Here is a 12,164-nt window from a genome sequence, read left to right as displayed (position 1 = left end):
TCAATTTGATAGTAAATGATATACTCCCTCCGATCTTATTTAAAAAGAAAATTTGATCAACAAAAATTGATGTATCTAGTTAAAAATTCAATTGAAATACATCAACTTTTGCCAACCCAACTTTTTCTTATAAATAGAACTGAATGTAGTATATCAGAGACTAACTTTCTATCAATTAGTAGTATAGTTCAAGAACTAACTTGAATTAAAATAATGAACCAAGTTGTTTAATGTCATTCAAAATCAATATATTTTTTTGTCTATTGCGACCCCTTCAACTTCAAGGGGTGAAATGGTGATTTACCTCTTTTTTCTTATATAGTTTTCCTTTGAACTTCTTCAACTTAACTTTGTTCATTGACATGTGTTTTGGGTTTTGGCCTTTTCAACGTTGCCTCTTCTTTCCTTTTCACAGATCGGTTTAGTTGGAAAAAGGAAGAATTATGCTCTTCCCCCGGCACAAACCACTCGCGCAAGTTGGCCGGTTGTTAGAACTCAAGAACACACGTTTTTTGGACGGTGGTCATTGCATTTTAATGGTTTTTACACTTTTTTTTAAAAAAAAAATTTCACGTTTTTTGACCTCATTAAGTGCTATGTTACCTTAAACCACCTATAAATACCCTCACAAACTTCATATTTTCCTCACATTATCTCCTCCCACTCTCTCCCCCTCTTTCTATTCTTCTTTTTTGCTTCTTTAGTCTTTAGGCTCTTTATACCCCTTTAGGTATATAGCAGTGGCTTTTGGGGGGAATAGTGGTCAGTTGAGTTGAGGAAAAAGACATCATCCCTTGAGGTAAAATTAGGTTTGCTTCATTTTACTCCCAAAATCTTTTTACCGTGAGTAAAAAGAATCATCATAGGGGTATAAAAGGAACCGAACTTAAATTGACCTCAAGGGATCTTGATGTCGTTTTTCACAGGACTGGTCACTATTTTCCCCAAGAGCTATTGCTATATACCGAAGAGGGTAAAAATAACTTTTTACCCCAAGAGGGTAAAAAGATATTAAGTAGATTAGTGAATTCAAATAAAATATATGTATTGCTTATTGTAATGTTTGAATGATATTAATAAAATGAGAGTTATATTTATTAATTTTGTTTTTTATTTGTATTTATATTTGTATTTATTTTATGTTTATGATTATGTATTGAATAAATAAATATTGAATAAATAAAATTGAATTTATTTTCTAATTTTGTATTCAATGAATAAATAAATTAGAATAAATATTGAATTAGAATAAAATCGAATTTATTTTAAGTGCATAACTAAATTAGAATATAGCAAATAAATAAATAATTTAGAATAAAGTAAATAACATATTTTACAAATAAAGTAAATAACATAATTTGAAAATAGTAAATAAATTAAAAAAAATAATAGTCACCTTGTGCCACTTAACTTGCGCCACGTAACTTAAATTGCGCATTAGTTTACACTTACGCTAGTTAACTAGCGCATAAGCATTTTGGACATGACTGCATGATGCGAGTGTTTTGTGATGGGGGAAGAGCATAATTCAAAAAGGAAAGGAATGATGGTTATTAATTAATGGGTTAATTTTGTTTCTAGTCCCTATAAAATAGCGACCTTGTAAGTTTAGTCCCTACTTAATTTTAATAGCATTTTTAGTCCCTATAAAAAAAAATTTACTTGTAATTTTAGTCCCTGCTAAAACAAAGTTTGATTAATTATCCTTAAACTCTTAAATTTTTGAACGATTTTTTTGAGACAAGATTAGAACACTATGAAAGGTTCGTTTACTAAAATTTAGAATTTTCTGACATGAAATGAATTAAATATGAATTTTTTAAAACGACAAAAGTTAAAGATAAAAAGTAATAAAATCTGGATGTAGAAATCAAATTTTGCGATAATTTTTTGCGGACGAACTTTTAGTAATGTTCTAAACATGTCTGCAAAAAATTGTTCAAAAATTTAAGAGTTTAAGCATAAATTAAACAAATTTGAATTGAGTAGGGACTAATACTCAGTGCAGAAAAACAAAATTAGGGACTAAAAATGCTATTAAAATTAAGTAGGAACTAAACTTACATGGTCGCTATTTTATAGGGACTAGAAACATAATTAACCCTTAATTAATAAGATGATGGATCATGAGGAAAAGATCCCTGTGAAGATGGGTGTCCAGCTGATGACTAAGTTGCTCAGTGTTGCCGAGACTCATGCCATTGGCGAGTGGCATTAATATTTTGGTGTTTTTTAAATATTCCCCATTCCGAAGCAGTTATTATGATTAAATTAAAGCAAAATGAATAAGGGAGAACAAGAGTTAAATTTTGTTAGATTAACCTGTGTGTGTTTTTTTTTTTTTTTGAAGGCGATTAACCTGAGTGTTAAAAACTTGGCAAAATTCAATTATAATCCCTTGTTCTTAACAGAAGACAAGACTTAACCTTTTTTCTTGACGCGGACTTAGGGTCTGTTTGGTTGCAAAAAGAAAGTGTGAGGAAAGATAGTGAAAGGAAAGATTGTATAAGGAAAGAAAGGAAGTGGAAAGTGAGAGGATTGTTTTAGTTGTTTGGTTTAAGAGAAAGTGGATTAGAAAGTTGGAGGAAAGAATGATATATTTTTAGTGATTGACATAAACACCCTTATATATATAAAATAAAACAAGCCCATGATAGTAACATAAATAAAAAAACAATAATGGTAGGGGCGTTTTGGACTTTTCCCATAAAATGTTGAGTTTCCTCACCCTTTCTGCACTTGTTGGCGTGGAAAGATGTTTTGTGTGGGTCCCACCACATTCTTTCTTTCCACCACCTTTTTAGTGGGTTTCCAAACAATGGAAAGTGATTCTTTCCCTAACCTTTCTTTCCTCACCACTTTCTTTCCTTTGAACCAAACATACCATAACCTCCAATTCAATTCAATTCCATTATTGTACTTCCTCCGTCCCGTTTTATCTGAGTTAGTTTGATTTTTTATACAGATTAAGAAAAATATATAAATAAAGGAAAAGTGAAATATATTGTATTGAGAATGATGAAAGTAGTATTAACTAGAGTTATATTGTATTAGGAATGATGAAAGTTGTATTGAAAATTGAAATGACTCAATTATTTTGGGACACTTTTTTTTAAAAAATGGGTCAGATATTCCGGAACGGAGGGAGTATCAAAACCTACGAGTAAATGGTAAGAAGGACATGATTTGCAAGGTAAAATAAAAGTAACTAACTGGTGATCTGACACTCTCCAACTGTAGACGTAAATTTAAAGGAGAACTAAATCATAAATTTTATCTCAAATCCAATCTAATGTCCCATCTGATCAATAATATATATAGTAAGATAAGTACATGTAAGACAAAGTACCGAAAAATAAGGGGTAAAGGGGTTTCCGTCTCTCTCACGTTCATGAAATGAATCATGACAAAAACAAAACGAACAAATTTTGCTTGGATTGCACCACTGTCTCCTTGTCTTAACATGCTAGATCTCTAGCAAGTAGCAACGTAGGCCGTATGGAACCAGAAACTAGAACTAGAATTATAACTATTGGTTGGCTGTTCTTTTAACTGAAACGAGTATACAGTAACAGTAGTAATTTACTATTGAAATCATAGGTAGGTTTTTTTAAAATATTATGTCATGTCATGAATTTCTATAAGTTCTTTTTTCTATGAGAAAAATACTCGATCCAATCATTGTTATACACAAATTTATTGAATAATTGGTGTATTTGACAAAAATAATTTAAAGTAATTTTAATGTAAAAATTTCTCAATTTCTTTAATCTTTCTTACACGACTTTCATACACACACACTGATTCTGAAAGATTAATATCATTTGAGAAGAGCAAAGAGATCATGTCACCTAGCGATGGCAAAGCGGCCTGCACCCGATTAGTCCTGCCCAATCTAAACTTGCTTAAAATGGGATGAGGCGAACAAAGTCAAATTAGGTGATCGAGTCTAAAATTTCACCCTACCCCGTCAAAAAAAACATTAAAGCATTTTTTTACAACTTAATTTTTTTAGGGTTTTTTACAACTTAATTGTTAAAAAAACAAGGCTTAATTGCACTTTTCCCCCCTATCTTTTGCTAATTGTGCGATTTTACACCCCCTCTTTTTTTTTGAGCGATTTTGCACCCCATCTTTTGCCAATTGTGTTTTGTTCAAAATCATCATTAAAAGAGGGGAAATGGGGCAAAAAAGTGGGGTGCAAAATCGCTCAAAAAAAGAAGAGGGGGTGCAAAATCGCACAATTAGCAAAAAGATAGGGGGCAAAAGTGCAATTGAACACAAATATGAGGTGCAAAATCGCTCAAAAAAAAGAGGGGGTGCAAAATCGCACAATTAACAAAAGATAGGGGGAAAAGTGCAATTAAGCCAAAAAAACAAAACTATGTTGCTTTTATCATTAAAAATATAAAAGAATAGACAACAGATAAATTTGTGGTAAAAACTAGATAATTAACAAATTGTCGAATTCAACATCATAATTAATAGCAAACTAAGGCATATCCGTCGATATAAAACAAATCTACAACATAAAATAACTCCAAAAAGAAATCCGAACACTAAAATAAACCCAAAAGGATAAATAAGCTCAAAATAAACCCAACAACAAAATAAATTCAAAAACATAAAATAAGTCTCAAAATAAACCCAACAACATAATTCTTCTACCATGTCAATCAACTCCAAATCAATCATCATCCAAGTCATGAACATATGGTGCTCCTCCTTCTGTCTTCGTAACAATTGACTCCAAGCTTTCAGCTTCCCTCCCTTCATCATCATCTCCTAATATATCTATATATCACAAGAATAAATAATTGTTATCCATTATAATTAACTGCCTACAATAACTTTGATGAAATCACAATTAGCAATGAATTTAATCAATACAACAAGGAGTATGAGTTACCATTGACCTTTCCCCAATCAATATTTCTGTACAAGATAATATTCAAGTGAATAATAGTAAATCAGTAAAACAACTTGAGAAGCCACCAATACATGAAGAGATGCATTGTGATTTGTGGGTTATGGATGATGCAAAATGCAGGCAAGGATTGTATCAAAGAAAATGCTACTATGTCTTTGTCCTATACGCTTATGCAACTCAAATAATAATGAAAATTGTTGTTGACACATATACAAAGGCTGAGATACACATGTAAAAGACGAAAATACCCCTCGGTAGTTAACTGCCGAGGAACTAAACCGGCTGCAGTTAACTACCGAGGAAAACTCGGTAGTTAACTACCAAGGAAAATGAAAACCCAAATTATCATCATCTTCTTCCTTTTGGTTTACACTGTTTTCTCTGCTACTGACCCAAAGAGCTGGGGCCTCCTTTCTCAACCATATTTGTCCTTCTACAAAGCTCAAATCCGCGACCGTGCTTAAGAGAAACGAATCTAGTTTACACTCCGACCAACCTTATGTTGGTTGAAAATCGATATATTTTTATTTTACAAACTCATTTAAATAAGTATTGCCCCAATATAAAACCTTTGGATCTGTCCTTGGGTTTGATTGAAGTATTGAAGCATGAGGTCGAAGATGAAGTTCAGAGTGAATTCTTGAAGATTTGATTAACAGATAAAACTAACTTGTTACAATAGAGATGTGTATTGCAGCTTGTTACTATTTTTCTGTTTGTCATTCAATCTGTTTTCCTACTACTGGAAAGAAGAATTCAGCCTCTCACCCATTAAGCATGATTATAAAAGTCAAGCCTCAAGCTAAAAAAGCCAAGCTGGATGAAGGAAATACCGAAGTTTCAAAAGCAGGAATAAATTCTGTGAATGATAAGAGTAAGCCTTTAGAACCAGTACAGCCATTGAATGACATAGCTGATAAGGCAAGTGAAGAAGTTGCCCAAACTGGCCTTGTTTCATATAGTGATGAAAGTGATGATGACTTGTAGTTTGCTATCTGTATGATAATTTGGGTTTTCATTTTCCTCGGTAGTTAACTACCGAGGTTTTTCTCGGTAGTTAACTGCAACCGGATTTTTAATTCCTCGACAGTTAACTGCCGAGGGGGCAAAACCGTATTTTACATGTGTGTCCCAGCCTTCTCTAATGTGTCAACAGCAATTTTCAATAATAATTGATGATTACATACCCGAGTTAAGCGGGCCGACCTGCCTTGTACCCGTCCTACTTTTTCAACGAGTTAAACGGAACTAGTCAACTTTAGAAAGTGAGTTCAAAATTTCAACTCAACCCGCCAAAAATAGCAGACTGGGCCAACAGGTTGGACCCGTTTTGCTACCCCTGACATTACCAACCTAGATGAAAAGCATCGTGTTAATGACAGGAACACTAAGATACAAAGGTTCTCGTTATATTTTTGGCGTACTTTATATTAGTATTCAAAAAATGCTAATAAATACACTTAATGTATTTCACCTCAAGGAAAAAAAACACTTTTTAAGCAATCAAAAGTTTGATTTGCATGCTAATATTTGTATTGATATATTAATTAAAAAGTTATCGAGATAAATCGAACAATATATTACATGTTAATATGTGTTGATATATTAATTAAAAATTATTGTTGAAATAAGTCATGAAATGATGCACATTACAAAAACCCGACATGTGTTTCACAACAATTAATGTACCGTTTCACAACAGAGGTATTCTTACATGGTCACTAGATCAAATCAATAGTGTTTGGACACATACACATAAAAAGATGGTCTTTAAAATATGGGTCTTGCTAACAAGTGCCCTAAGGGCATTGTTTAAGGAACCCAAAAAAAGAAACTATGTCTTGAAAATACAAGTCAAACACTTTTTAAAGTCTTAACCGTACAATTTCCAATGCAAAAATTGCTACTTTAAGATGCTTAAACAATGCCCTTAGGGCACTTGTTAGCATTTTCCTTAAAATATTCAATCATTTTTTTTATCAATTTCCTCTTTATTATTACTCCATCCGTTTCAAAATGAGTGTCCGCTTTAGCCAATTGCACACAGATTAAAGAATGGAATAAAGTAGTCAAATGTCATAACAATTTTATCAAATTATCCTAATCAACTATTGGTTTGTTTTTCATTAAAGAAAAAATAATACTTTGGAAGTAGTGTAACATGGTATTAATTGAAGGGTACAATTAAAAAGAAAAAGTTATTATTGCATTGAAAACCGAAAGTGTCATTCATTTTAAAACAAATTTTTTTAACTAAATCGACACTTATTTTAAAACAAAGAAAGTAAAAAAATATTTCTTTATATGTATGTGACCAAACACTTTTTATTTAGTCACGTTAGCATTTTTGTTATTGACTCGTTGATTGTTACCAAAATCATATTCATTCATTGATTAGTCATACTCATACCCTAGTGACCTTTGGAAGACGAGCGAGCCACATTGCTTTGCCTTACCATAAAGGGGTTTACTTTTTACAACACTTCCCCACACACACAACCTTTTTCTTTCTGACTCTCTTTTCATTGGTGGCTTTGATCTCAAGATATCAAGACCTCACTAACCAAATAAACATCACCAAAAATCCATGTTCATTATTGTTCCTCAAAAAGGAAAGTAAAATCCACAAAGTACATTTCACACTACTCTTCAATTCCTCCTAACCCATAATTCATCCAAAAATAAATATAGAAACCACCCATTTGTTCACCAGTTTCTTCTCTATAGAGGATCTAAAAGAGGAAGGAAACAATCCATTTCATTATCTTTCAGAGACTATAAATTCTTAACAAAACTAAAATTAGCCAAATGCCTGCATGACTGCATCATTTCATCATCATAGAAAGAAGGAAAAAAAAACCATAAATAGTTAACTACACATCTTTCCTTCACTTCTCTTTCTTTTGTCTCTTCTTTTTTAGGTTAGTTTTCTTTCTCTCTTTCAATTATACGCTGGTTCATTCTGTGTGTTATTAATCATTCATTCATATATGTAGCAAAAAATAAAGGTGTTAACTATCTTTCTGTTATTATTGTTTTATCCAAAAGAGGATAAATTAAGGTAAAGAAAGATATGGCTCGTGAGAAGATTCAGATAAAGAAGATTGAAAACGCAACGGCGAGGCAAGTGACTTTTTCAAAGAGAAGAAGAGGATTAATCAAAAAGGCTGAAGAACTCTCAGTTTTGTGTGATGCTGATGTTGCTCTCATCATTTTCTCTTCTACTGGGAAACTCTTTGAATACTCCAACTTAAGGTCTTTCTTTCTCTCATGAATGAAAACACGGCGTTCTAACTCTAATGAATTAAAACAATGGTAGATCTATAAATACATTTTCAGAAATAATGAAAACAATGTTTTGATATTTTTTAAATTTCTAAAAATGGTAGATCTTTTTTCAAAAAATGGTAAAGAAAGTATTGATCTTCATTCTCTCTTATGCTTATTAAAAGTGAAAACAAACACAGGAAACATTTTGTTTTTGTTTTTGAGAAAACAAATACAGAAGACATGAAAAGTAGACAAACTCCTATGTTGTGCATTTGTTTAGAACTTTGTTTTTTCTTTCAACTTTTATTTCAGCCAACATTATTAATTAGGATAATTGGTTTCCAACTCTGATCAGTGATTTAGTTATGCCACACCTAAAACTCTTCAGTGCAATTGATTTTTTCAACAATAGCAACCAAACTTTATCCTAACAAGTGAAATCGGTTACATAGATGAATTATGTAATAAAGTTCAATCATAAAACCATATTTTGATCTAACTCATAAAAAGAAAACCTATGTCCGTCCCTCCTCAAAATGTGTTTTGTGTGAATTTAAATCTTGATATTTTTATCCACTTGTAAAGCTCATCGCGTCCCTTGTCCAATTCAACCACTCTCATAGGATAGTACAGAAAACATATAAACCTAAACCACTTGGTGCACATAATAATACCCTGTGCAATGTTCACATGGATAAACTTTATATAGCTAATGTTACACGGTAATAGTATAAATTAATTGTTGTCATGTTGGGGTGCGTCTGTTTGTTTATTGTCATAAAAATCATTTTTTTAAATGAAGCTCTTTTACCCGTGTTCTTTGTTTTTAGAAGAAAAAAAAAATAGATTTTGGAAAAGCTATTAGGAATATATTTTTATTTTGAGGCTAAAAATGATCTTTTTTTTAACAAGATGGATTTTTTTAAAATCTAAAACAAACACTACAAAAATAAAAATAAAAAGTATTTTTTTTAAGAAATATATATATATATATATATATGTTTCAAAAAAGTTCCAATCAAACGGGCCATTAAGTTGACATCGATCATGTGTTATCATTCATTGTTATTTATTTGGTATAATTTGACTTGGATATTTGTGTTATGATGAAGCGTGAGGGAAATACTTGAAAGGCATCATTTGCACTCAAAGAACCTCGCAAAGCTGGAAGAACCGTCTCTTGAGTTGCAGGTTGGTTTTGTTTGAATGACTATATTTTGTGAAAAAATTGTTGAATTGAAACACGATTGTTTATGTGCCAAAATGAACAAATAAAACATTGATGATGATGTTCACTACTAAAACAAAATCTTAAGTTAATTATTATTGAAACAGATTTTGATGCTTAAATGTATACTGCAGCTAGTTGAAAACGGCAACTGTTCTAGATTGAGCAAGGAAGTTGCTAAGAAGAGCCATCAATTAAGGCAGATGAGGGGAGAAGATCTTGAAGGTTTGAATGTGGAAGAATTACAACAATTGGAGAGGTCACTTGAAATTGGGTTGGGCCGTGTAATAGAAAACAAGGTCTTCAATTCTACCTACTAGTACTTTTTTTTTTTTATAAAGTTTATCTCATGATTATATATATTTATCTAAAATATTGTTTTGTTTTTCAGGGAGAGAAGATCATGATGGAGATCAATGATCTCCAAAGAAAGGTTAGAAATATTCAAAGACACTCAACATGTTATATTAATTGGACGACTAAAATTTAATTAGATAGAGTCGATGGAGGAGTTAAAAAAAATGATAAAAAAGATTGATGTTATTGAAACTTTAAAAAAATTCACAATTAATAAAATATCACTTATATTCTCCACTTTGATTGTTAAAAAAAAAAAAATCTTGTTTTACTTTTACTAAAAATTGTAAGGGTCCATCCTTGGAACATTTTTTAGAGGTCTGTATTAGACCAATTCATACATTAAATTGTGTTATTTTCAATAACAAAAATTTAAAAATAGGTAACAAATGATGTATTTGTAAAAAAAAAATTGGTTAAATATGCATTTCTAATTTAAATTAAATATGTGTGTTTGAGTTTTCTAGTCGGTATTGTTATTTCGTCTATCCACCAAAAAAGTTGTTCACAAATCTTAATTCAACTGGCAATGCCAAAATTGTTAATATTGACGTCGTGAACTATGTTCGAAACCAGAGATTCCCCACTTGTGTGTGTGAATTTTCAAATGATAATTGTCATTCCATCTATCTTCTAAAACAACAGTGAATTAAATAAAAAAATCTTTTAAAAGTTAAAATAAAACAAACTCATTGTTAAAAAATACTCAATAAATTATGCTTAGTTTTGTATTGGTATATTAACTAAGAATGTTTCATCAAATTATTACTTGCTAATTTAGATTATCAGCCACATATATCTAAATTAGCTTCTTTCCTACAACCCTTATTTACTGAACCTGCAGGGAAGGCAACTGATGGAAGAGAACGACCGACTAAAGCAACATGTATGATGTTCTTTCTCTTTTCTTTTCTGAAATAAGTTTTCTTCTAATGATACATGACATTACATAAATTCATACACTGTCTTCTTTTTTTCTCAGATAAGCCCAATATTTGCATGATATTTTTACGAGTTTTAGAATAAACTTTTACATTAGCTAAAAAAATTACTTGTATATGATGGATCATAAGGTTGCGGGCATGATTAACGACAGAATGGTTGGAGGTGATGAATATGAGAATGTGGTTAATGAAGGTCAATCCTCAGAATCTGTCACCAACGTTTACAACTCCATTGGTCCTCCCCAAGATTATGAGAGTTCAGATACATCGCTCAAGTTGGGGTGGGTTCAATTTAATTACCACATTATTATTAGTTCACTTAATGCATTCTACATTCTGAATGTAGAATTTCTTTTTGAAGGATTGTGCAAGTAGAGTTGAAAGTTATATTTTGTTAACTGATCTTGTTTAATAATTTCTTAACGCTTTCATGTACTATTTGCAGGCTCCCATATGCCGGCTGAAGGAATGTTTGTGTGCGAGGGATTAAACTGGGTGTGTTTGGATTGAGGGTTTAGGAAGGGAGGACTCATTTTTATTTTGTAACTTACGAACGATGTAAAATGTTTTTTTAAATTAAATTAAGTCTTTTTGAAGTATTATATGATTATTTATCATGTTGTTAATTCTCTTTTTTAAAAATCATTTTATAATGTTTGTAATTTAAAAAAGAAAAGTGACATGCCGATACCGTTACTAATTTAAGTTAAGAAAATCACATAATTTAGTTTAACTGGTTCACTACTAAGCAAATTGGCATGAAACTAGAACAGTGTGTTGAGAAGTATGACTTCCAATCGTAAGTTAGTAATTTCTATTTTTGACAAAAAGTTAACAACAAGTAGAGAGCAATATACCTTAGCATGCAAATTTATTAAGAATAAAAAGATATATAGAACACCTTAGGGAAAAAATGTAAATTTCAGCATGTATCCTGCATTGAGTGTGTAAAAAGTTAACAACAAGTAGAGAGCAATATACCTTAGCATGCAAATTTATTAAGAATAAAAAGATATATAGAACACCTTAGGGAAAAAATGTAAATTTCAGCATGTATCCTGCATTGAGTGTGTAAAATGGAGTAAAATTAGCACTTGAATCAATAAAAACAAGCCAACCCCAAACTTTGATATGAATCCCAAAGATACGCACAATCACAATGTAATGCCACATCTTAGGCAGGGATTTCAAAGTATCTATGGGGAACATCCAATTGTTGCATCCTTTTTACATTATCCATTTTATGCCTTCAATTGTGAGAGAACCTTTGATGTCGGTTGAGCAAAGGTGTTTTTTTTTTAGCATTTTCTCGTACTCATCCACGGAGTCATGGTCATCCAGGGTTTTTGTTAATAGCAACAAGTAGTTTATTTTGTGAATAACTTTAGATGCTTATTTACATTTTTCAATGTAAATTCCCTTGTTTAGATGATAA

The 12,164-nt window shown here is 31.3% G+C and overlaps 1 protein-coding gene across 1 annotated transcript; it reads left to right on the top strand.

The window, feature by feature from the left end:
* The first annotated feature begins 7,419 nt into the window (after positions 1–7,419).
* Positions 7,420–11,339, top strand: LOC146920901 (MADS-box protein SVP-like). The gene is made up of 8 exons (XM_085714333.1): positions 7,420–7,851; positions 7,979–8,185; positions 9,313–9,391; positions 9,563–9,727; positions 9,820–9,861; positions 10,630–10,671; positions 10,859–11,010; positions 11,175–11,339. Exons 2-8 carry the CDS (start codon positions 8,004–8,006, stop codon positions 11,191–11,193), a joined length of 681 nt encoding a protein of 226 aa, XP_085570459.1. The 5' UTR covers positions 7,420–7,851; positions 7,979–8,003; the 3' UTR covers positions 11,194–11,339.
* Positions 11,340–12,164: the final 825 nt, after the last annotated feature.

Source organism: Medicago sativa, chromosome 5 (genome assembly GCF_051527215.1).
Source record: "Medicago sativa cultivar Bolivia chromosome 5, Bolivia_mono, whole genome shotgun sequence".
NCBI classification, from domain to species: domain Eukaryota; kingdom Viridiplantae; phylum Streptophyta; class Magnoliopsida; order Fabales; family Fabaceae; genus Medicago; species Medicago sativa.
This window is presented reverse-complemented; position numbering and strand designations above follow the sequence as displayed.